Source organism: Rhinolophus ferrumequinum, chromosome 9, assembly GCF_004115265.2.
Source record: "Rhinolophus ferrumequinum isolate MPI-CBG mRhiFer1 chromosome 9, mRhiFer1_v1.p, whole genome shotgun sequence".
Classification (NCBI taxonomy): domain Eukaryota; kingdom Metazoa; phylum Chordata; class Mammalia; order Chiroptera; family Rhinolophidae; genus Rhinolophus; species Rhinolophus ferrumequinum.
In genome coordinates, this window is record NC_046292.1 from 40696775 (window position 1) to 40724200 (window position 27426).

Genomic DNA, 27426 nt, shown 5'->3' on the forward strand with positions numbered 1-27426 from the left:
TGGAATGTAGTTTATTAGATTAGTGGTACTCCATTATTCTCCTATCCAGGCCTTGCTTTAGAATATTTGAAGTAAAGTAACCCCAAAGACCCAGTAGTAGGAGGGTAAAGCAGTAATAGTTGGAATAGGGTTAAGAAGTAAATAGCTGCCTGGTCCACTGAATCTCAGAGATTGGTACTAAATAACACATGGACACGAAAACATCATTGGAAAATAATAAAGTGGGGAATATTGTGCTTACCAGAACATCTTTAGGGAGTGAATCCTCAAGGGGCATGACTGTTAAGGAGATTTGGTCTGATTAACTGTCATACTGTATTGCTCTGTAGGGAGAGGCAAGGATGGAACCATATCTAAAATGTTCAGGGCACTAGAAGGCTGAGTGCTGCCAGACGTTGTCCTTTTCCACCCTTCTCACCCACTTAACATTCAACCTTTTCTCTAAAAGAGCTAAAGGTCAGGAAAAGAGCTAAAAATATAAATTTAAAGGGCATATTATTGGCCTGTCCTAGAAATAAAAAACAAAAAAATCAAAAAAACAAGAATGGGACTACAATTGTGAAGATTTTAAACTTACACGGAGCACCACGTTTTTATAGGCAGCTGTGGTATAGTAGAGGTAAAGGGTAGGTCAAAACTAGATGTGAGGTCTGACTCTGCCACTTAGCTGATTAGCCTTGGACAAATCAGAAAGGGAAAAACTAAGTTTTATTATCTATAAAATGGGGATAATCATAAGTTTCTTTTATGACAATTAAATGAGATACTTGTGTTTAAATGAACTTTTTAATCAACAAAGTATCATACATTTGTTTGACATAAAAATAAAGGTAGTTCATTGTAGCTAGGTAAGGATCATTGTTACGACATGTATAATAACGTAAGTTGTAATTATCAACAAATAGTTAAGACAGTGCAAAATGCCTTAAAATATCTATTTATAGTCTGTCTTCATGTAGCTTCAAGAAAACAATCTAATAGACTTTTCAACATCTTCTAACGGAATGTTAGCACAAGAGACAGACATACATCTTATATCGCAAAAACTGAAGAGGTATTTTGTTTTCTCATTCATCTGAATGAACACTGGAGGAGTGACCCTACCAAATGAAAGTTTAGTATCTAAAATAACTGGCTATTTTCTCCAAATTGCCAGCTAGGTAGAGTGATTCTTAATGATACTTCTTGTCAGCAAGAAAGATGATCGCAAGAATGAATAAAAATAGCCTCTGTTCAACAGCTGTGATATCTATAATTTATAAGCTGTGATCATTTCTCATCAGATTGTTTTGGTGTGTAAACAAGAATGATGTATGTGTGCCATTTGTGTATTTATCGTTTCTTAAAAAACCAATTTTTGTTACCTCGCATTCTTTCTGATCAATACGTTTCTCTCTTTACATATAAACAGTGTGGTAAGTGACTTCTTGTTTGAGGAATGTGACTTTGAAACTCTATTGTCATACACAATGTTTAAAATGTTCAACTAATCCTTACACATTATTATCAAGCAGCCAATATTTTTTCAGCACTGTTAAGATAGGCAACATTAAAGAATAGGACAAGAAAGGGAGGTAGGGAGGGAAGGATATATAATCACTTCATTACTAAATTCTTGTCAGTCTAGTTTCCTCTCACCATTTTTCCCCCCACTTCTATCTTTATCACATTTATTCTTTCATTAATTTGTGCATTTAAATTGCCCTTGCTTTCTTTAAAATTAAAGTTTATTGGGGTGACAACTGTTAGTAGAGTTACATAAACTTCAGGTTTACAATTCTATAATACATCATCTATATATCACATTGTGTGTCCACCACCCAGAGTCAGTTCTCTTTCCATCACCATGTACAGGAAATTGCCCTTGCTTTTAACAATTTCTCTTTGCCCCTATGTATTTTACTTTCTATGCTCACTGCATTCAGTTTCCCTTTTCATTTCTTTCACTGTTTCTGCACAGTTCCATCGCAAACTATTCGACGCTATGTATTAATATAAGCATGTGCTAAAACACAATTGAGCAAATATGCGGCTGTGATTTATTGGAGAATGTTGTGCAAATTAGAATTGAGAGCTCGGGAGGAGAGCGTCTCTTCCACCTATAGGAGAAAATAATCGAGAATTATAATATACGTGGCGGACGACTGAATGGAGCACAGATTTGAGTTCTCCATGTGCCGTGACCTGTATCTCAAACACTCAGCCTGAGCGACTTCCTTGAGGCTCCCTGACTGCTCCCGAATCAAGGCCTTTCCCGTCGCCTCCTACCCAACTTCCCTTCGACTCACGTAGTCGTTTCTACATCTCCTCTCTCCCCACTCTTTGGGTCTGTTTGTCTTTTTTAAAATTCTACTTCCAATCTCTTTCCATTCCCTAGGATTCGGCCCAAATCTCACCCTCACATTGTCCCTCCCTTCGGTGTTCCCCATAATGGGCCCCTATAGCCCACTCTCGCCCTCCAGCCTCTCCCCCAGGTAAAGGGGCGCGGTCCCCTGCACCCCGACCTCGCACACCTGTCATCCTCCGACCCCGCGCCCCCCGCTCGGGGACCCCTCCCTCGCTGGGCGCCCGGGTCCAGCCCCCACTGTCGCCGCCTGTCGCGGGGGCCCCGCGCATTCGCCCCCGCGCCCCGCCCGCCGCTCGCGGGCCTTCCCCACCTGGTCCCTGCCCCCCCGCCCGGCGCCCCCGGCCTCCCCGCGCCGCGGCCCCGGCCCTGCCCCCCGCCCCCACCGCGGGCCCGCTGCACTGTGGGTAAGCGGCGGCGGCGGCGGCGGCCGCACTCGGGAGCCCGCGGCGGCGGCGGCGGCGGCGGCGGAGCCCGGCTGCGCGCGCTGAACATGGCTGAGAAGCAGAAGCACGACGGGCGGGTGAAGATCGGCCACTACGTGCTGGGGGACACACTGGGCGTCGGCACCTTCGGCAAAGTGAAGAGTGAGTACGCGCCCGCGGCGCTGCGGCGGGCCGAGCTGCGGGGGCCCCGGAGCCCCGGAGCCCCGGGCCTGGCGGCAGGTGGGGCGGCCCCGGGCCGCGCGGAGCTGGGGGCCCCGGGAGGGCGGGGGGCAGCGCTGGGCTCCGCCTGGCCCCGCAGCGGCGGCTGGAGCCGGGCAGCGGGCGGGGGATCGGCGCCCGGGTTCTGGGGCCGGCGCCCAGCTGCCTGGCGGGTGTCGGGGAGCAAGGCGCTCCTGCCTCCCGGACCTCGGCGCCCTGTCCTCCGAAAGCGGGAGAGTGGGCTGCTCGGTAAGGCGCCCTCGGCTCTGAGACCGTATGGGTAGGGCTGGGGGATGACATCCGTCACTGATGATTTCCAGTTCCCGTGTCGTGCCAGGTGCCCTGTTCGGTGCTTGACGTGTGATTTCATTTAATCCTAACAGCAACTTGCTGAAGCTGTCATCCTCACCTCGAAGGTGAGAAAACGGGGACCCCTAGAGGTTTAGGACAGTGCCCAAGGTCACACAGAAATTGGCAGAACCAGGATGAAGTGCAAAATGTCTTCCAGTTCTGGCCAGGCTGGAGGTCCTTGCCATCCTGATTCTTTCGTGCTCCAAGACTCTGCGTTGGTGCGGCTGACTGTTTAGGGGATGTTTGGGGGCCGAGTGGTGGGTCGGTCTTTCTGCTGGGCGTGTGAACCGCTGGAATGCAGCTGGATTGGGCCGGGTTAATTACAACGGGCAAGTCTGAAGGTTGGTTGGCGTGTGTACAGTGGTTCTAGGAAGGCTTCTGGGATGAGGGGAGAAAAAAGTTTCCTTGGTGTCGGACCCAGTGAGGTGTGGGGCCGAGGAGGCCAGAACCGCTAAAGCGGATTCTGCTAAGGTCTGTTTTGTTGATGATGAGAGACCATTTTGGATGTAGAAAAACAGGCTGCTATCGGAATTTTTCCTCCATGCTAGTTAACTATTAAACTTTCCTTTTTGTTGTTGTTAACAGGAGTCACATGGGATTTAATTAATTTGTCCTCTTTCCAGAACTAGAACCAGCTTATTAAAAATACTTTGTTTGATTGTTGCAAATCCAGAATTATAAGTAGAATGTTGGCTGTTTAATTCTTTTTGCTTTGGATAGACAGTTTGGAGATTTTATTCTGAGACCTCTATTTCCTTTAAAATTCATATTTTCATCTTAAATCTATTCAATAGAAGAAACGTAGTGTTCATTCCTGTTGCCAGAATCAGCTCTTATTTCCTTACACATATCTGATACCCTTTCAGAAATACAGTTTGTTCAGAAAATACCGATTGAGCACCTCCAATGTGCTAGGCACTGCTGTAGAGAATAGGGATCCAGCAAGGAACAAATCCAGATTAAAATCCCTCCTTTGGTGGAGTTCATATTAGTAGGGGAAGACAATAATCACAGTGTATATGTAAAATGCATAGTATGTTTAGTGCTATTGAGAGAAATGAATCAGGGAAGGGAGGCTAGGGAGTTTTGTTTGGTTAGCAATTTTCAATAAGGTGTCAGGCAAGAACTCACAGACAAGGTGGGGTGTGTGTCCAGGCCTTAAAAGGTGGTAAAATTCTTTGAAGTCCCATGAGGGCTGTGAACTTTTGGGTTGTTTTGGAAAGACCTCATAAATAGAGTGGGTAGTGAGCATATGTTTTAAAATGAATATAGGAAGATCTAGGGATTGGATTGATGCCTGAAACATTACTTGTCATTAAACGGTATTGCTGAGGACTGTTGTGTTTCAGCATGATGCAATTACTCCATCAAATGGTGCATTTGCTATCTGGACATGTATGTACACTCTCAAAGTTAGATAACTTATCCTATGTCCTAAATTGTGTTAACATTTTTGTTTGTTTCTTTAAATTCTTCAACTGTAACATGAATATAGACTAAAACACCCATCACATCAATTGGCCCATTGTCAAGGGACAACTTAAATCTCTTTTGTATGTGTTACTCTTGAGCTGCTTCCAGGCACTGGCTTCTTAAAATATAAACAAACAGAAGGTGCTTTGATTTATGAGAAATCCTTTGCCTGGAGGACCCCTGTCCAATGAGCAACCATGCGGAGGGGTGTCCTAACACTATGTTAGAATCTCTCTAAAGTTAGATTGTGGTTTTTCCATCCACGATTCGAATTAGTACAATTGTTTGTTTAATACAAATTATAGAAGTTGCTACAATCTAAAGTTACTCATTTAATTCTTCAAGGGACAAGAAACAAAAGCACATGCATTTTTAAAAAGAACTTTGTTAGGTATATTGTACATATTATAACGTTAACTCATTCCAAGTGTACAATTCATTGATTTTTAGTAACTTGACCAAGTGGTGCAACCTTCATCATAGATCAATTTTCGAACATTTTTATCACCACAGTAGGATCACTTATGCCCATTTTTAGTTAATCCTCTTTCCTACCCTCAGCCCCAGAAAACTACTAATATGTTTTCTGTCGGTATAAATTTGCGTTCTCTGGACATTTCTTATAACTGGGATTATTCAATATGGAGTCTGTCATGTCTAGCTTCTTTAACAATGTTGTTGAGGTGCATGTACGACATAGCATGTGTTAGTAGCTTGTTCCTTTTTATTGCTGAATAATATTCCAGTGTGTGGGAAGGCCACATTCTGTCTACACATTCATTGATGGACATTGTTTTCAGTTTTGGGTTCTTACAAATAATGCCACCACAAACTCTACTTCACATCTAAGTCTCTGTGTGGACATACGCTTTTATGTGTCTTGGAGATATAACTAGGAATAGTTATATCCCAGGTCATATCATAGTTTTATGTTTAGCTTTTTGAGAAACTGCAAACTTTTCCAAAATGGTTGTACTTTTTTACAGTGCCACCCACAATGTATGAGGGTTCTCATTTCACCACATCCTCACCAGTGTTTGTTATTGTCTGTTTTATTATAGCCACTCTAATGGGTGTGAAATGGTATCTTATTGTGGCCTTAATTTGCATTTCCCTAATGACTATTGATGTCGAACATCTTTTCATGTACTTATTAGCCATTTGTATATCTTCTTGGATAAGATGTCTGTTCTTATCATTTGCTTATTTTTTGATTGGGTCGTTTGCCACTCATAGGTTGAGTTATAAGAATTCTTTGTAAGTTCTGGATACAAATCCCTTATTGGATATGTTTTGCAAATATTTTTTCCCAGTCTGTTGTTTGACTTTTCATTTTCTTAATGGTGTCTTTAAGTGTAAAAGTTTTGAATTTTTATGAGGTCTAATTTATTGATTTTTTTTTTCCTTTTATGGACCAGGCTTTTTGGTAGTTAAAAAAACTTAATAGGAGATGATTTCATTTTTATGGCTATAAAAACATGGAAATGGAGGAGTGAGGAGTATCTTACATGCTTTCTCTCTTAATTGTTATGCTAATTATAGATTTTGAAAGTGGCATAGTTTTCATTTAATAGCACTGGATTCAAGTAATTTTTAAAAGGTATATGGAAATTATTTGTTGGTAAGTAATTAAAGCCTTATTTAGAATGTTTAAATTGAATTTTCTCCATTATTCTGTTGTAAAATTATTTATGGAAGCAAATTATGTGGGTTGACAGAGTTTAAAAGTAACACTTTTTACTTATTTTATTTTTTTCTCTATATTGATTGTTTCGGTTCTTACTCTTTCCAGAATAGGGTGGAACTGCTGTTTAAGAGCTCTTGTAGTTAGACTTGTTCAGTTCTTGTCTAAATTAGTGAAGGTGATAGAAATTCTAGAAGAATAGATCTGTTGTTTGTGTTATACAAAGCCTGGTTGAAGAAAAAATATATAATATAATGTGAATTATTTATTTAAAAAGAATCCTACATTTTCAAGGCAAGGACTGCTAGATTTCTGTTTTGAAATAATTACTCTTTATCAGAATTATACACCAAGGGATACTTTATAAGCACAGTAACCTCTTTCTAGCCAGCAAAGTCTCATCAAGGAATTACCTTCTCTGTTATTCATATACTTTCTTGAATGGCTCACAGAGTTCGCTTTTAAGAATTTAAGTAAATGTTTTACTAATTCCCAACTTAATTTTTGAGATAACTGGAAATAGAACTTTCACTGAAAATTTTTAACAAGCAATGTGTTACCTTTTTTGAAATGTAAATACATCTCAAATGATAAATTGGATTTTGGACAAATGCGTTGCCAGTTGGTGGACTTGAGAGTTGTGCCTGTGGCATTTTGGGCTCTTACTGGGATTATTTTTGACTCCCATGAACAAGACAGAGGTTACTCTCTGGGCCATGTTTTCTTCTAGAGAGAATACTAGAACATATAATCTGTTAGGGATTTTACAACTTTATCATTAAATGGATTGTTTAAAAAATTTAATTTCAAACAGGATGTGTTTAATTTTTTTCTTCTGTTTTAATGGAAATTTGAATTACTGAAGACCAGAGCTGAAATGTAGAGCAAAAGAAAAAGGAAACGTGTTTGTAACACTTTAGTGATAAAAGTTACAAATTGATTCAGTTTTTGTTATATTCTAAGTGCTATATGTAGACTTGATTTTATTCATTCCCCAGGGTAATCCTGAGTTTGACATTATCTCCATTTTATAAATAAAGAAATTGAGAATGAGATACTTTAAGTTAAGTTGCCCTGGGTCACATTACTAGTAGTGGCAGAATTAGCAGTCAAATTCAGGGTTCTCTGACTCCAAAGTCTGTGCTACATGGAATGTAAAGTCAAAACGCACAGCATGTTATCTTGTGAGTTTCAAACCTACAAGGATATAATTTTACATGTCTGTAGATATTTATCAAGGACTGAGAAGAAGAGATTTAAATGTCTTTAATTCACATTTAGACAGAATAAAAGTTTTTTTGAAACTCCATATGTAGTCTTAATTTTTATGTTTTTATATTCCCAACTTTTATACCTCAATCCTTTCTATTTCTTATATGATGAATGTGCTGAATTCTAACAATTTTAACCCAAATTTCTTAGAAATACTAGATACGTCAGGTTTTTTTTCCCCTTACTGTGAAAGTAGCCTTGACTAAGATTACCAGTAACCTTTAGTAACCAGACTAAAGAGAACTTGTAAAAATGATTTGATGTCCTAGAAAGAACATTGATTTTGAAAGGCATTAATTAGCTCTGGATTTTAATTCCATTGCATTACTAGTTACATGGCTTTGGGAAAACCATTAAATTTTTCTGAGCCTGTTTCCTCCTTTATAAAATGGCAATAACAACATTTGACCTACCTACCTTCTAGAATTCTTATGAGGATTAAATGGTTGAGGTACGTGAAATGGCTTTAAAAAAGATAAATTGTCATACAAATAGATTGCATGGCTGTTGTAAATTCTGCACCCTGTGTGAGGTGTTAATAAGTGATTGTTGTGTTTAGAAATGCCTTCATTTCTGATATCAACCTTGAGACAGCGATCTCAAAAAATCTGCTTGTATTTTTTTGGTTGCCTGCATTGAGGAAAGGTCTAAAAGACTATTTTTGCTATATGATACTTAATTATTAATGTTTATATTAAAATGCAGTATCCTTTTTGGATAGTCATGTAATTTGCTTTTTCACAAATATGGAAAATGGATAAAATAACAAAATGGAAGTAATAGTGAACGTTCATATAAATTACTATCTGAACTGATTGTACTTTTGAAATAGTGCTAAATAATGAAGCTGTATTACTTCTCAAATACTAGATGATTAGTGTTTGAATCAAAATCAATTCAGTCATATCTCGTAAATAATTAGGTAAATGATATGCTATTTAGATTTCTTTTGCTGACATATATCATTTATATCATATCGACACAGGTAATTTTGTCCTTATTTTCTGAAAGGATTTCATTCATTTGTGTGGTCAGTTGACTGACTCTCAAAAGATATTTCCCTGTAGGAAATAATGTTATAAATGTGAATAAGTTCAGGGTAAATCCACAAAGGCAGAATGGTATATAGGCTAGAGAACATTGGATTTGGTGGACCTTTTGCTGTGTTGTAAAGCCAGCTGTGTGGCCTTAAGCCAAAATCACTTGATTTATAAAAAAGACAATAATATTAGGTTGGTGCAAAAGTAATTGCGGTTTAAAAGGTTAAAAACAATTGCAAAAACCGCAATTACTTTTGTACCAACCGATACCATATGTTCCCTTATGCTGTTGTAAGAAGTATATGAGAAAATGTAGAAGATACTCAAAAAGACTTAAGTCTTATGTACTATTATATACAAACCCATAATTAGCTGAACTCTGAGAAAAATCTGTGACTTCGTTCTGAGACCAGAAATTTATTTGATGAGGGGGAAGAAGAGTTCATGATCTCCTGGTTTCTTTTTCCCAGGTCTTCTTTCATATTTCACTTAAATATGTTCAGAAAACGAATTCTCTGGACGCTGCTCACTTATCACCCTTCCTATACTCCTCTTGCAGTGCATATATACAAGCACTAACATATATATTCCAGATCCTGTGGTAGTGATCATAAAACTCTTCAAGGAAGGAGGCAAAAATTGGGAAAGGAAGGAGAGTCTGAGCAGCTGGCAGTTTTTATGTACGGGTCATTTTCTAAGGCCGTGTCTCCTTCAAGTAGAATTGAAATAGTAAATAAAGTTTATTTTTTTAAACTATAGAAAATACAGACTGAGCTAAAAATGCCTTCCTACAAACTTGGACCTAACATATCTATGTAAATTAGAAAGGATTTTTGTAGTTTGATCATATCTGAGGTAATTACCTCAGTTCCTTGGATTTCTCTCCCTTTCCCATGCTGACACAGCACTGCTTTATCTATTTTTCTTTGTGCAAAAAACATGAAAAATATTCACTTACGTCGTGGGAGACGTTAAAGCATTTGGTACTACTCCTTTGTAATGATAATTCTGCCCCGTCTATTCTTCTTAGGTTCCTGTGGTTTCCTTGATGATACAACAATATTTTGAAGAGAAATTAGTGAATTTTTTTAAAGCCAAGCAGGTAATTTAATTTGATCTACTATGTTTCCCCGAAAATAAGACCAGATCTTATATTAATATTAATTTTTGCTCCAAAAGATGCATTAGGGCTTATGTTCAGGGGATGTCATCCTGAAAAATGACGCTAAGGCTTATTTTCCCGTTAGGTCTTATTTTTGGGGACACACGGTAGCAGAAGATTTAATCTCAAATCCTTTAGGAGCTAATGAATAAGTGAGTAGCACAAGACCTCTAAAATACTGGATGAGAGTGAATCTCCCTAGTATATTTATTAGGTACAAATATAAGAGAAAGCACCTTGAATCTGGTTGAATAGAGTTTTACCTATTATTTAAATGATGGAAATGAATATGCAAAGCAATGTGTTTATTTTGAAATGCAGTGAACCATGTTATTTTTAGTTTGGTATTATTAAGGAAAGAATTCCAGGCAGCTCTTATCTCTGCTAATAATAGAAGCCTTCTGCACCCCTTCAAGGGATCAGTATTCTTGCTTAAGTGGCGTCTTATGTTTAACAGTGTTTGTCTCTGATGCATTTTACTATATTTCTTTTGATGGTGTCTTTGTTTTTAAAGTGTTAATGTTTCTTTTTTAATATGCCCTTAGATTTTTGAAACACCCATTACATGATTCAAAATAATTTTCAGATCTTGCTATAATGTCTCTTATTTTGAATGCCCATGTATCAGTTTATTAAAATCTTTTTTCCCAGAATTTTTTCTTAATATTATTTTATATATATTTGATGTACTATTAAAAACACCATGAGCAATATGTTCTCATTTAACACCTGTCCATTTCTGATTTACAAATTGGTTATAAACTAGTTGTCTAGTTATCACAACGGAAAATAATAGAATAAAAATTTAAGTGTACCATTAAATTTTTATAAATTCTTACTTCATAAATACCATAAGTATTAATTAATTGATAAATTTTCGTTTCTTTTTTTCAATTAAAGTTTTTTGGGTGACAGTTGTTAGCAAAGTTACATAAATTTCAGGTGTACAATTCTGTAATACATCATCTATATTATATCACACTGTGTTTATTTCCTTAATGTTTTTGAGTATAATGTGGCACTATATCATATTACACAATTGACTTCTGTTCTCCCAGACTTAATGAAATAACATATATATATATATATATATATATATATATATATTTAGCATTTACTGTGTTTAGTCATATTGAATTTTAAGCAAATATTTTTACTAGTGTTGAAAATGTGGCAGTGCTACTATTACTGGAGAGCAGGCCCTTGTCGGCGCGGTGCCCAGGTTTTTGGTGTCTCAAGCAAAGAATTGAATGAGACACAGGAATACAGTGGTGAAAGAGCAGTTTATTAGAAGCGAAAGTACACTCCAAAGAGATAGGCGCGGGCGCGAGCAACAGAGTGGCTCAAAAGACTGGCTGGCGAGGACTTGGAGTTTTTATTTCCTCTCTTCTAGAACGGGCTACTCCTCTCCAGGTGTGGGACCATTTGCTTGTCACCTGTGATTGACAGGAGGCTATTACCTCATCTTTTTAGACTGCGCATGTTTCTTCCCAGAGTTCAGTCTGTTATAATGATATTAATGAACCTCTGGGCATATGTATGCTATTACAATGATGGTATAATGAGGCCCAGCTGAAATGAAGGTCGTTGTAGCCTTTACCGCACAGGTGTGAGTGGCAGGTCTAATCTAGTTAGGTATTTTGTATCCTTTAGCTTCCTCATGGTGGTTGATGGCTATAGTGGATAAGGGAAAAAGACTTGGGTGTGGAGGGGAGGTCTTCTGGGCAGTTGCTTTCCATAGGTTGTGTTGAACCATGCAGGAATGTTTGGAGACCCCATTCCTATCTCTTAACTGCCTGCCTCATTTTCCCTTGAGAGGCGTGATACCCATAAATCTCTATGGGAAGTTGAGGGGCAGGAGGTCTCTTCTTCTGTGTCTGCTTCCTGCTGAATGTGGCCATAGTCCCTACCTATTGGGGATTCTTGGAACTCTCGCCCCATCTGATCTTAGATGAGGAGAAGGGGTCTTGGAATCTGCCTGGAAGGCCATGTTGACCTCTTTGGATGGGACGTACTGGAAGTCTTTCTGGGGCATCATTTGTATCCCACCAGCCCCTAGATGAGGACAGATAGATTTTGGTTAAAGAGTTAAAAGTGTAGGCCCAAGAAGCAGGACCGAAAGCCATTAACGCAAGGTGGTTGTGTGATAGAAATTCTGTTCAGCTTTGTGGAGCCTGTGGCCTTTTCCTCTGGTTAATCCAGTCATTCAGCTGGCATTAGTCACTCAGGAGCTGGGCCTGGAATGGCCTGGAGCAGGGCGCAGGGGACTTCCTATGATTCAGGCTCGGAGCAATCTTATGTTTAAGGTTAAAAAGCTGATTTGAAAGGGGATTAATGTCAGGAACTAGGGAGCTAAGAAACTAGGGAAAAGGAGACTTAAAATTCCTATAGTGCGGGGGTGGGGGTGGGGGTGGGGAGCTCTCCCATATCACTACAACAGATGATTTACTAAATTAAAACAGTGATTTACTAAATTCATCACATAATTTACTTAAATGATTCTTTTCTGACATTTGAATTCTAAGTCAAATATGATATATGATGAATCCACTTTTTTCTCAGATTCATACCAGGTTCCCTTAGTGCTCTCCTAATTCAGTTAGATATCAGTTATACTGTATGCTATAAATTTGGTTTCCAAAAAAAATTTGACTGTGTCTTATAGTAGCTCTGTGAATAAGATGAGGAAATGTGCTCTGAATGGCTTATTGCTGTTGAACAACTGTTCCCAAAGAAGTTAGGTGTCATCAATCTCAGTAATTGATTCTATTTAAAAAGTATAGTAAGATTTCTTATTTAGAATGGCACAAAGCTAGATGAGGTAATTAATAGAGAAAGCATAGAATCAGAATTTAAATCTATAGTGACTGTTTGGATTGCTAGGTGAAAATCAAGAAGGTGAAATTTAATAGTGATAAGTGTCAAATCTAGCACTTAGGTTATAAACAAAAACAAAAAACAGGTGCATAAAAGAGTAGTATAATTAATAGTAGTTCGTAAGACGTTGAAGTTTTAGGTGACCACAAACATGGAAAGTATATATTATGATTGCTTAAATGTAAAAATCGTTGATGGAAAATAGCTGTGTAGAAGCCACATTAGTTGGTAATTGTAGAGCTACTATAGTCCTGCTGTACTTTGGATTAAGATAAATTTTGAATATTGGGTTCAGTTCTTGGCACCACAATTTGGAAGAAATTTACCAAATTATATTTCATTCAGAGAATGCCCATTATAAAAAGTATTCCATATGAGATAATGGTAAAGGAAACATGATATGAAATATTTTTTATACTATGAGAAGATATATTTTAAGAGCAATAGCTGTTTTTAAACAGCTAAAGTACCATGATCTGGGGAAAAAAGCCACCATGTTCAATAATGCTTTGAAGGATAGAACTGTGACTATTGGGTCAATGTTTCAAGGAGGTAAATTATAATCCAGAAAAATAAGGATCTTTCTATAAAGGAAATTGCCTCGGAGTGGTACAATTTGTACCACAAATCAGATTTCTGTCATTGACATATTTCCTTACATACTGAATGATAATCTTTCAAGATTGTTACCACAAAATTCCTAGTTTGAATGGAAGGTTGGCATAGATAATCTTTAAAGTTCTTTTTAACCTTAATATTCTGTTATTACACATCTATTTTGTCTGCTGTGATTGGCTTCCATAGCTACCTATGACTTCTAATTTGTATCAAATCAACCTTCTAGTCAAGAACAATTAGAGAATCTGGAGAAATTTAAAAAATCTGTTTGAAGGCAGCCAGGGCTTGAGCAGTCAATATTCCCATCAGAATAAAAATGCATTGAGGTGAGCCTGACATTTTGTTTGACTTTGAGTCATTTGCTAATTTGTAATAATGGTAAATGTAAGAGATCAGAGAGAGCAGTGAGTAAAAGGCAGAAAAGCTAAGCAGAATTCAAGTCCTGCGGAGACAACAGTTGGAGTTCACATCTTATCAAAGAGCAGAGTCCCTGGTTAGCAGTTGGGTTTTTGGTTGCAACTCTGGAGATTGAAATTCTTCTTAGAATCAACGTAATCCTGTAATATTAAGATGATCTTTCTCAGATCTTTAGGAGGCAGATAAGCAGATAGAAAATAAAATCAGCTGGAGCCTATACAGTTTTTCTCACAGTGTTCAACATTCCAGGAGACAAGGCCAAGATAATAGAAACAAACTTATAGGTTTGATACAGATGTTAAAGTAACTGATTAATATGTTCAAGATGAAGAATTTTAGCAGAAACTCATAAAAAAAATATTCTATAACTGAAAAATACAATAGTTGAGTTAGAACTCTATGGATGGTTTAACATCAGATTAGAGTCTGTTGAAGAAAGGATTAGTGAACTGGAAAATAGTTTAGAAGAAATTATCTAGACTGAAGTATAACAGATAAAATGATGGAAAGAAAGTGTAAGAGACAAAAGTGAACACAGTGAAAAGTCTAACATATGTATTATTGGAACTTATAGAAAAAAAATTAATTGCAGACTTATTTTTTTCCCCCTCTCAAAAGATGACCTCTGTTTTATCTTATTTTAATACAGTTTCTCTGGACATCTACCAAGATAAATGTGATTTTTCAGTGCTGGTACCAAACCCCCATATTTACTGTAGAAATGACCTGTGACTAGTGAATTTCATCTGGACTGGGGGAATGAAGAGACATGTTAATACCCCAAGAGACTACATTGCTATTGCTTTGTTTCACCAGTATAAAACTTGTAGGCAAACAGACCTTCAGCTTTCCTTATGGTGTCTCTTCTAGCTCAGTGCACCCCTTGTGGGGGGCTTAGAAGCTGCACGAATGGGCTGTTACATGATGTAGTTACTGTCTGAGACTTAGGAATGCTGTAGTACATTGTGTTGATGCATGTGGGTCTCAACCCCCACAACCTGGTCTGCTGTGTGTGATGAGGGGTTTTGGAAGCAGCAACTGGAGGTTTTAAGGACTCCTGATGAAGATGTATTTGATTTGGCCATATTGATAGTCTGTGTTTACAGTCCTAAATCCTTCTTAAAAACCAAGTAAAATTGGTGTTAGACTACTCTCTATTCTGTCCTGTGAATGTGAATGTGAATTTTGAACCCAAGATCACTGATGATCATACAGAATAGGCACTATACAATTACAGAAGGGCAGGAGAGACTGAATGGCACAGAAGCAATATTTGAAGAGATAGTAGCAGCAAGTGTTCTAAAACTTTAATGTGATTAAACACATCAAGCCACCGAACCCCAAGCAGGATAAATGCAAGAAAGCCATTCCTAGGTACATCATTGGAAAACTGTTCAAAGCTGTTCAAAACTGGTTCTGTTTGCTTGAGGCTTTCCTATATTGGAGTGGACTGCATCTATCTATATAGAGACGGGAGGAAATATTAAGAGAAAATCTTAAAGGTAGCCAGAGGATAAAAGATGCATATTGTCTTCAACAGAACAACAAATTGACTTTCTCAACAAAAAACAATGAAAGTGAGAAAACAGTGTAGTGGTATCGTTAGAGAGGTGAAAGAAATGAACTGTAAACCTATAATTTTGTACCCAACAAAAATAACCTTTAAAAATAAAGGCAAAATACATTTTCAGGTAAGGAGAAATTGAGAGAATCTGTCACCAGCAGACTCATAGTAAAGAGAACACCAAAGGGAATTCTTCAGGCAGAAAGATATTGACTATACAAAATAATGTATTGTGACATTTAAAATACATGTAGAAATAAAATACAACAACAGAAAAAATGGGAGAGGAAAAATAGAGTCAAAGTGTGTGAAAGTCCTTGCATCGTCTAGGAAATGGTAAAATATTGATTTATATTAGATTCTAATAAGTCAAGAATGTATGTTGTAATCCCTAGGGTAACCACTAAAATGAAAACCTTAAGGCCCCAAAGGTAAGAAACAGTTTATGTTTCTCATTTTGTTTTGGAGGGATCTCTAAAGTCATTCCACAATTCTATCTTAAAGAGAAATTTTATGGAGCATATAATTTTATTCAGTAAATATATTCAGCAAAAAGTTTATTTAGTTAAGGGCAATTAATGGGGATGGAAGCAGAGACAGGAAAAGAAAGGAAGGTGAAGAAGGAGACAGAGCATATAGACATCAGACCAGGGTTGTAAAGACATAAGATGGGGGATGATTTAAGAAACTTTGGACGCGTTCCTGGCAGATTCTGCTGTTCATCTGGAGTGAGGATATCTATGAACATTTTAAAAAATCTTGTATCTCTGACCTTGATGCTAATACTTTCTCCAGCAGTTTTAAATAATGACTTCTATACTGGAAAGCTTTTTCTGACTCTGTGTAAATGATTTTGTAAAGCGTTAGTTGATTCTCCTATGGAATTCTTGATTGACTCATTTTTAAAGAAATACTTTAAAATTATCATCCGAAGCCAGTATAAACGTGGGTTTTAAAAATAGAGCAGAATGCAGCATATCATGTATGTAATCAGTTATCCAAGAAGTTAGATGTAGAGCAAATCTTTGCTAAAAGATCACAGCTTCAGGCCTTTACTGATCTATTTAAGATAGCCCATTTTCCTACCTCCACCTCTGTCACACATACTCTGCTTTATTTTCTTCGTTTTTTTTGCCGTTATATCACCATTATATATTTGTTTATTGTTTCTATTCTCCACCATAAGGCAAGTTCCATTTATACTTGTATTTTCAGCATTTGGATAGCCTAGGACACAGTAGACACTCAGTATATTTGTTGAGTGAATAAATGAACAAATGAGTACAGAGACCAACAGAGTAAAAACACCTAGGAGAGAAATGTCAAGGATACATGAGTTCTCTCAGTAGAAATTGAGTGCATGTCACCTATTGTATTAAGGGAGTGTTTCAGTCCATGTTGTACTTTCTTGGCATTTGGCAGCTCTTGATGAATTAGTATAGCTGATCTATAGCAAAGGCCACCGCTCTGCCCCATCTGCATTTTAACTGAACACAGCAGTTCTCCTTACTTGATTATTCTCATCCATTGTCCCAGGGCCATCTTTAGTCTATCACTTCTAGACTCCATCCCTTCACTGTGCCCTAATTTCCCAACTCAAATGCCGGATATAAAAAGATAAACATGCAAGTATGCATTCCTGATATGTTACAATCAAAAGAGCCTCATTAATGGGAGGTAAAGTAGTGTGAGTTGTGAGCTTGGGCTTTGGAGGCGGCTGTGCCATCTTGTCATTCACTGATCTGTAATTCCTAGTGTCCTCATCTATAAACTGGGTGTAATGATACTTACCTGGCAGAATTCGGGTAGTGCTTATTTAATCAGAGATGGATTAAAAGGAGTAAAGTCTTTTGCTTTCTGTTTAGAACTATCCTTTAGAGAAATTTAAAGGGCTTTCAGGGAAAGGAAGTTTGGAGAAAAGCACTGAGACTGTGTTTTGTTTCCCCATGGGTGAAGAAGAAAGGAGCCTTGTGTTACTTTGGCAGGCGTCCGGTGATGGTAGGGGTCAGAACGTGTGCGCGTCGGATGACTTCCCTGACTTCCGAGTGAAGGCTCTTGATATTAATGAGTGAAGAAAGGGTGACTGACACCCGTCAAGGCCCTGCTTGCTGGCACACATGGTGTCCCTTGGCTCGTCACGGCCTCGGTGGTGCTGTAATGCTGTCCAAACATTCTTCACCGTTTTACTGAATTATGCCACATACACAAAAAGTTGCATACATTCTAAGCGATGTTTTTTACAGAAATCCTCAATGAATTTTCACAAACTGAACATACCCATATAACCACTATGACGCAAAAAATGACCAGTATTCCACAAGCCCCATGGTGTCCGGTTTTCGTTACTGTTTCCATCCACCACCCTCCTCCAAGGGTAACCACTCACCACTGATTAGTTTCACCTATTTTTGAACTTTATATAAACAGACTGATATTTGTGTCTGGCTTCTTTTACTTTGTTTGGGAAGTTCATCCATGTCGTGTGTAGTTGTAATGTGTTCATTGTCGTTGTTGTCTATATTATATTAAGAATATACCATTCCGTTACTGATGGGCATTTGGGTAGTTTTTACTTTTTGGTTATTAAGAATAAAGCTGCTTTAAATATTTTTGAACATGTCTTTTCTCCATTAATAATATATAACTATTTTAGATAAACATATATATTTAAAATATATATAAATATTGTTTTACAGATACTGTGTTTTTTTCTACTTTACATTTCAGATTTCTGTTATTACTGGGAGTACTATTTGAATAATCTAGCATGGCTTTCTAGAATACCATATTTGCCATTTAAGTTATTTTGAATCTGTGCAATACTATAACAGGTACCCACTGCGATAACCTTAGAGCTTTGTTTTTTTTCACTTGTCTTGTAGAGTTAACGAGCTTTACAACGTTACAACACATACTGCTTTTTAAACTGATCTCTAAAAGGCTTATTTAGGGTGATATTCTACATTTGTAAGTATGAAATCATTCTTCAGAGATAATTATATTACCGTATCCTTGATAAATATATTTATTTTAAATTTTTACTGATTCCATCAAATGCTGTATCTTATCTAATGATTGATACATGTTTGGGCAGTGTATCTTTCATACATAGTCATTTGTAGTTCAAAATAATGTAGAAAGTGCCTTTTAAATATGAAAGGTTTTTGAAAACTTGAATTAGATAAGAATCTTTTTTTTTCTGAAGTATAACCTTTGGCTAAAAAGAATCAAGTTATATTTGGAATATATGGTGTATCTTTAAGAAAAGGATTTTGCTGTATTCTTTTTAGTCCAAGTGCTGTTTCTAGTTTGTTTACCAGTCTTTTTAATCTAAGAAATTGTATGGGCAATACATTATAATTTATTTTCATTACTGTGTTTCCCCAAAAACAAGACCTAGCCGGACCATCAGGTCTTATGCGTCTTTTGGAGCAAAAATTAATATAAGATCCAGTCTTATATAAGACCCGGTTTTATATTACATTAAAATAAGACCGGGTTTTAATTTTTGCTCCAAAAGACGCATTAGAGCTGATGGTCCGGTTAGATCTTATTTTCAGGAAACATGGTAGTTCATGGATGGCAGTTCAGCAAAATTGGGAATTTAAAGTAAGTTCAAACCTTTTATGAGTTTTAAAGTATTCTGAATAGTGTATTATTTGGGTTTAGTTGTGAACGACAGAAATCTTCAAAATAAGAGTGGCTTACACAAAGCAGTATTTTGCTCTCTTGTGACAGTCTGAAACATCTGATCCTGCCTGTTCATGCATCATTCCTGATGGTACCAGAAGCATGGTCTTGTCTCTTCTGTTGGTCCCACCTGCCTATCCCTATCCTAAAAGTACGAGATGGTGGCTTTGAAATTCCAGACTTCGGGATGGAGGAAGGGATGAAAAAGAAGCTGCTAGGGACATTTTGGCTTACATGTCATTGGCCAGAACATAGTCACATGGCCACATCTACGAGTAGTTACAAGAGATGCTAGATAACAGTCATTGCTCTGGGTAGCCATGTGGTCAGCTGTAATTTGAGAGTCTTACGTCTGGGAAAGAAGGGTGCAATAGACAGTGGGACAACTAGCAGCATGACAGATGTCCCTTGTTCACCACTACATCCCACGTGCCCAGTACAGTACTTACCATATAGGCCTTCATTAAATAGTTGCTCTATGGAAGAGCGCCCCTTATTTCTCCTGTCAGAATAGGCATTGCTCTGGGTATTTACTTATCTACATGGTGAGTTATGACCAAGTTGTCTATCGTGGTGATTTTTAATGTTCGTTCTCATCTGTGTTCTCCCTTTACAAATAAGGTGTCCCTAACAGTCTTCAGACTGATTTGCTACCATAAATAACTTATTTTAGCCTTCTTATCGCTGAATAGAGGCCTATTAAACCTCTCTTTTCATGGTCTTTGATCAACACTGACCTGGGCATGTTGAAGGTACTCAGTAAATGTTTTTAGATTGCATCAATAAATAGGAATAAAACTTTGATGAATACAAGCCTTTCCTTTTAGTGACTTCCTTAGAAAAATGTATGGCTGTAATACACATAGACGAAATTGTTAGTCTTAAATCTGTTTACAGTAACAAGATTCTTAGGAATATCATTTGGCGTTTAGGTAGAATGTGATTATGAGACAACTATTTGGAATTAAGTATAACTAAGTACTAATTCACTTAAGTTATGAGGCAATAGGCACTAGTATAGTTCAGCAAAATGAGGGGGCATTCTTAAGCCATTCAGCTCGACCTCGGGTATCCATTAGCTTATCAGTGAGCTTTGAAGGGAAAATGCCGTTTCTTTTCCATCGTTTCATGGGGGAAAATTTCTTTCAGGTATGAAGATAAATGAGTCACTATTTCCTCAGATATCATAGACAAAGTAATACTGTTTAAAAAAATGATTAAAATTTTTTAGCTTTATTGAGTTATAATTAACAAAATTGTAAGATATTTAAAGTGTACATCGTGATGATTTGATATACGTATACACTATGAAAGGATTCCTCCCATCTAGTTAATTAACACATCCATAACCACACGTTTATGTATTTATATGTGTATATTTACACTTTTTGGTGAGAGTATTTCAGTTATACTCTCTTAAGCAAATTTCAATTATACAATATAGTGTTATCAACTATAGTCACCGTGTTATACATTAGATCCTCGGATCTTATTTATCTAATAGCTGAAAGTTTGTGCCCTTTTACCAACCTCTCCCTATTTTCTCCACTCCATAGCCCTCAGTAACTACTTTTCTACTCTGTTTCTATGAGTTTGACTTTTTTTTTTTTAAGACTCCACATATAAGTGGTAACATGCAATACTCATCTTTCTCTGTCTGGCTTATTTCACTTAGTATAACGCCCTCAAGGTCCATCCATATTGTCTCAAACAGAATTTCCTTCTTTTCATGACTAATAGTCCATTATATACGTATATACTTGTACCATGTCTTCTTTGTTCATTCAGTTGTCGATAGATAGTTTCTATATCTTGGCTATTGTAAGTAATGTTGCAGTGAATCTGGGAGTGCAGATATTTGTTTGATATCCTGTTTTCATTTCCTTTCCATAGCTACCCAGAGTGGGATTGCTGGATCATATGTTAGATCTATTTATGATTTGTTGAGGAACCTCCATACTGTTTTCCGTAGTGGCTGTACCAGTTTACGTTCTCATCAACAGTGTATGAAAGTTCCCTTTTCTCCACATCTACTGCCTCTGAACTGAAGTGAGACAGTTCGAGACCGCATGTTGTGCTAGTACTTACTATGGCACCTTGGATGAGTAATTTAACTTCTCTGTGCCTCAGGTTTCTCATGTGTACAGTGGAGGATAATAATACTTTCTAGAGTTATGGGGTTGAGTGAGCAGGGCATTAGTACTTAGAATAATACTTAGTACATAATAAACATTTAAGAAATGTCATTGTCACCTCTGTCATTGTTATTAACATATTTGCCAAAATGATTTGAAACTTGACTTCAAGAAATGTTTAGGAGAGAACGTCACCTGACTCCTTGGTTTCTACCATGTAGGCTGTGTGCCACCAAGTGAAATAAAGGACATAGATTTGGTGGAGGAGGAAGAAGAGAATACTGAGCTTAGTTCTGAATGTGTTGAATTTGAAGCGTTTGTGGGATGCTATGTGAATTTAAAATATATGAATTTGAAGAAATGGGCAGAGTTATTGGCATATGGGTAGTAGTTAGGACTATGAGAGATGAATGAGATAACTTAAGGATCTACCTTGGGCTTAGGTTAGAAACCTGGGGAAACTAACCTTTAAAGAACAGGTGGAGGCCATGAAGACCATCTGAGAGTAGAACCAGGAGAGAGAGCAGTGCCACCAAAAAGAGAGAGTGATCAGCGTTGTCCAGTACAACAGAGATTATAGTTGGTCCCTGGACAAACAGGAGCTAAGAGAGCCAGTCCCCTGCAAAGTTGAAAATCTACATGTAACTTCTGACTCCCCCAGAACTTGACTACTAATAGCCTACTGTTAACCATAAGCCTTATTGTTAAGATAAAGTCAGTTAACATATATTTTGTATGTTATATGTATTACATATTATATCGTTACAATAAGTAGCTAGACAAAGAAAATGTTACTAAGAAAATCATAAGGACGAAAAAGTACATTTATAGTATTGAAAAAAACCCCATGTATAGGTGGACCCACACAGTTCAAACCCATATTGTTCAAGGGTCGACTGTACAGTAGTCTGAGAACTAAAAAGTATAATTGGCTTGATAATTAGGGAGACATTTGTGACCCTTTGGTTTTAGTAGAGCAGTGGAGGCAGAAGCCAGATAGTGAATTTAGGGACGGTGATAAGGGAAGAAGAGAAGACTAATGTAGATTATTCTTTTGAGACATTTTGATGAGACAGATTTTGGAAACCAGCGGAAGATACAGGGTAAATGGAAGATTTGGGAGAAGGATGGGATGTTATAGGCTGAGCAGAAGGAATTATTAGAAAATAAAGAGGTTGAATATAAGGAGAGTGTAGAAAAGATGAGTTCAAGGGTATAAATTGATGAGACTGGCCTTGAACAGAAAGAGGACCAAAACATCTCTGAGACTGGGGAGGAAAGCGGGACATAAGTAAGCCTTTAAGACAGAGGAAATCATTCTGAATTACTATATTTTCCCCAAAGAAATGAAAGGGAAATTTGTCTGCTGAAAGGGGTCAAGGGGTGAATAGGTGCTGTGAGGACAATGGTGAAAGCTTAGAATAGTAATTGAGGGAAATCGGAGAGGAGGGCTAAAACATCTGTTCCCCAATTGAGGGGTTTTTCATTTGGATAGTATTTAAGTATACCAGGAGAGGGAAAGACTGTTGTTATGTTGAACACAATGTGTATTTATTTAGCATCTAGTATATGCTACATACTTTTGTAGCAGCATACAAAACACTGCTACATACCTTCTGGGAGGTTCAGATGAATACTGAGTGTCTCATTCAAGAGTGGTATGAACTGATAGCTCATGTCATGTGATTTGTGAAAAACACAAAATATTTATAATAGCCTAAAAATGATAAGTGACACATGAGCTTTATAAACATACTATGAGGGTTTGAAGGAAGTAGAGATTCCATCAAACGGGTGAAATAAATACTGGATTTCTTCTAATGGGGGAAGAAGGCTTTATGGAAAAGGCAAAAAAAAGGCCTACATGTGAATTTTCTGATGAAATAGTAATGAAACTAGCTGTGAGTTTTAATATATTACAGCAATCACATATTCTTCTATAATACAATGACTGGCATTAACCAGAAGAGGGGAAATAAAGACATTAACAAAACACAGTGAATTCTGTTCTGCCCAAAACATGTTCCAAATTTGATTATAATTTTATGTGGGAATACATAATTCAGTAATCCTTTCCACACATACTTAGTGAACATCTCTGTGCTAGGTGCCGAGGATATAGAGGAGACTAAGATACGGCTCCTATTTACAAGGAGTGCCTACGAGTGCTCTAGTAGGAGAGACGGAGGTGAAGAGCGATACTTCAGTTCTATGGAATAAATGACATAAAAGTGGTATATATGAGTAAAGAAATTTGGGGTTACAGTGCAAGGCAGCACGAATAAATGATTATGTTCCTATGACAGCATTTGTTGTTTTTTTCCTTTTTCTTTTCTTTAGTTGGAGAACATCAGTTGACAGGCCATAAAGTTGCAGTTAAAATCTTAAATAGACAGAAGATTCGCAGTTTAGATGTTGTTGGAAAAATAAAACGGGAAATTCAGAATCTAAAACTCTTTCGTCATCCTCATATTATCAAACTGTAAGTATTTTTGTGCCTGATAATGCAAAAGAGAAACTGTCTTGAAATAGCTACGAATTTACAAATCAGTGTTTATCTTTAGTTAACCTTTTATAAAAATACTTTTTTCATATTTATATTGAGCAAGTGTTAATTCATTTAGCCTCCATCAATCCTTCTTTGCATACTTATGGTTTAGAATTAATAGTTATTGTTTTGAAATTGGTACTGGTTTTTTTTTTTAAGTGATGAAAATAAGCCTTAGAAGTTGACTCTTCCTGCTAGCATTCACTTTCAAGTTCATTTAGGACTTTGATATTTCTAGTTTCATTTTGTAATTTTTTTCTAGTCAATTTTCATTAACATATCAAGGTATTTTCTTTTTGGAAAAGGTAGAAAGTAACTGTTAAAAATTATCCACCATACTATATTACTTACAAAATTCCAATTTAATTACTGGTAGTAAAGCTCTTTAATTACTGATAGTAAGGCAAATGAATATTGGGGAGATGAGACAAGTTATGAACTTTAAAGATAAGTAAATGTTAGAGATTAATAATAGGTTAATTAATTAAATTGAAGGATAATTAATTTAAAGTCAACTAGACCTACAGAAAATTTAGACATTAATATGGAACAGTAGTCTATTAAATCATTTGATGTTGCAGTTTAATATCTATTGAGAAAATATGCCAAACACTGAAAATTGTCTTTGTTTCTTTATCTTAAAGCTTGGATAGGGTTTTATAAAATAAATATTAATCTTATTGAGTACCTGATAATGGTTAGAAACTATATTGAGCATTTTACATATATGTAATTTCTTTTCATCCTAAGCCTATAAGGTAGGTATTATTCTTCTCGTTTAATGGATAAGGAAATTGCATATCTAAAGAGTATCAGCAACTTGTCTGAGGTCAAATATACAGTAAGTTGCAGAGCTGGTAATCGAGTTCATATCTGATTCCAAATGCCATGCTGTTAATATCTACTTCAGTACTGCAGTCTTTTTCAAAACTAAGAGTTATATAAATCCGTTTTAAAGGAAGTGTAAATTTCTGGATCCCTTGTTTGCCTTAATTATTTTTAATCTACAGTCAAGCACTGCATGATGACGTTTCAGTCCACAATGGACTGCATATACAATGTTGGTTCCATAAGATTGTAAAGGAGCCGAATTTCTTGTAAGAAATGGATGGATATGTGGTTTAGGAAGAATTTTTTTTCTCTGACAGGAGCAGTATCTGTGGGGATTGGCAGTAGATTCTCTCCTACACACAGCACCTCACTTTTTGGTGCACAGATGACATCCCACTCAGTCAGCCACTGAGCTGTCAGCACAGCGAGCCTGACCCCACCCCCTCCCCCAGTGCATCCTGTTCAGAGGGCACTAAATTCTTCCTGTCGGACCTCAGATCCTGTACAAGGACACAGGTCCACAGGAGTTCCCTTAACAAGTATTAAGTGCCATTGCCACCTTAGTAAAAGCTTTCAGTGGTAGTGTGGAGCCAACCTCTCCCCGTACTTTGGAAACGTGTTCAGGTTGTAATGATGTAAATAGATAAGTTTTATTTCTTCCATCAATTCAGTGCCAGAGATAGCTCTTTAGGCCAGATAGGGTCAGTGGAACCAAAAACAAATTTCCGAAGTCAAAACACTTGAGTCCTCAGTTCTGCACCCTCTCCATGTTAAACCATCCCCCGTTTTAAATGAACACCACAGAGTTCCTTAATCTGCCCATTGTTCCAACATGCAATAACCAAAACCACACTGCCATGACAAACCCCTGTGTTCCTTTCTCTCTCCATCTTGGTTTCTTATTCCCAGTGATCCTCAGGCCGTCATTCTAATCCCTCCTGACAGTCACTGTTGTGGTCACCTATGCCTTCCCCACCAGTTTCTCCCCAATATTTCCAATCGGTCCATTCCACGTCTCTGCTCACTGGAGCAACATTGATGGCTTTGATGTTCTATTTCTGACCCTGTCAGAATAGTGCCCCGCCCTGCCCCAAGGGCTTGTGGGACACTGTTTATAAAGTGGACAGCAGTGGACAGTCGTGTCCTTGTCCTTCACACTCACTCGCCACTCACTCACTGACTCACTCAGAGCAACTGCCAGTCCTTCCGGCTCCATTCATCATAAATGCCTTATACAGGTGTACCATTTAAAAAAAAAATCTTTCATACCATGTTTTTACTGCACCTTTTCTATGCTTCGGTACACAAATACTTATCATCATGGTACAATTGCCTACAGTATTCAGTGCAGTAACATGCTGTACAGGCTTGTAGCCTAGGAGCAGTAGGCTGTATCATACAGCCTAGGTGTGCCATAGGCTATACCAGCTACCCTGTTTCCCCGAAAATAAGACCGAGCCGGACCATCAGCTCTGATGTGTCTTTTGGAGCAAAAATTAATATAAGACCCAGTCTTATTCCATATAAGACCTGGTCCTATATTATAGTAAAATAAGACAGGGTCTTATATTAATTTTTGCTCCAAAAGATACATCAGAGCTGATGGTCCGGCTCGGTCTTATTTTCGGGGAAACATGGTAGGTTTGTGTACGTACACTCTGATGTTGGCAGAACGATGAAATCACCTCATGATGCATTTCTCAGAATGTATCCCTCTTGTTAAACTGCGCTGTTACTTAAACATACAGAGACAAAGAACTAAGTATAAGCTCCATGGCTTGGACACAAGTATGAAACCAAAATAAATCGACAATTTAGATACAAATAAGACAATGACGTCAATGACATTCAAAGTATTATCTATAGTATAAGGTGACAAACAATGGTGTTTTGCAAACACCAAATCGCTGTTAGTTAGATTAATAGTAGAACTAGTAGAAGGAGGTCCAATACTATATTTATATTTTGATTCAAGCGATATCATTGTGGAGAAAGCCTATAAGTATACTCTAAGAAGTATATAAGTATACTCTAAAAAAAATAGTGTTAACATTTTTGAGGCTTTGTTTGCTAGTTCATTATAATCAGAAATTATATTTAGCCAGAACTTGTTAGCGAGCAATCTTTGCATGTCAGTGTTACTGGGGAGCAATTTGATAATTCTGTATAGATACACTGTTTATACCTCATGACAAGGCTAGCATAGTAGCTGTGGTCAGTGAATAATGCCCCGCCCTGGCCCAAGATGTCCTAATCCTCAGAACCTGTGAGTATTATGTTACTTGGCAAAGGAGAATTAAGTTTATAGATGGATTTAAGGTTGCTAATCAGCTGATCTTAAAATAGATTTCCCTGGGTAATCTGGGTGGACCCAGTGTAATCACAGTCCTTAAAAGTGGAAGAGGGAGTCAAATGATTCAGGGAAAGAGATTTTAGGGTGAAAGCAAAGTCAGAGTGGTAAGATGTGAGAAGGACTCAACTGGCTGTTGCTAGCTTTGAAGATGGAGGATGGGGACCGTGAGCCAAGGAATGTAGGTGGTCTCTAAAAGTTGGAAAATACAAAGAAACGGATTTCCCCCGTGAGCCTCCAGAAAGCAGTGCAGTCCTGCCGACACCTTGATTTTAGCCCAGCAAGACATGTGTCAGACTTCTAACCTGTAAAAATATAAGATAATGCATTTTTGTTGTTTCAAACCACTATGTTTGAAGTGTGGCAGCAGTAGGAAACTAATAATAAGCATTCTTGAAATCCTTCAATGAGTGGCTGATCTAGTTA

General features: G+C 37.5%; 1 protein-coding gene across 3 annotated transcripts in view; it reads left to right on the plus strand.

Annotated features, from left to right (window-relative positions):
* Window positions 1-2751: 2751 nt before the first annotated feature.
* Window positions 2752-27426, plus strand: part of PRKAA2 (protein kinase AMP-activated catalytic subunit alpha 2) — a 48833-nt gene continuing 24158 nt past the window's right edge. Inside the window, exons 1-2 of one of the 3 annotated variants that reach the window (XM_033114890.1) lie at window positions 2752-2931; window positions 23612-23753. In XM_033114890.1, coding sequence (XP_032970781.1) covers window positions 2838-2931; window positions 23612-23753 — 236 coding nt within the window. In that variant the 5' untranslated portion in view covers window positions 2752-2837. Of the gene's footprint in view, window positions 2932-3101; window positions 3238-3268; window positions 3405-23611; window positions 23754-27426 lie in introns of those variants that run through there. The other 2 variants (XM_033114892.1, XM_033114891.1) reach the window with 2 other exon arrangements.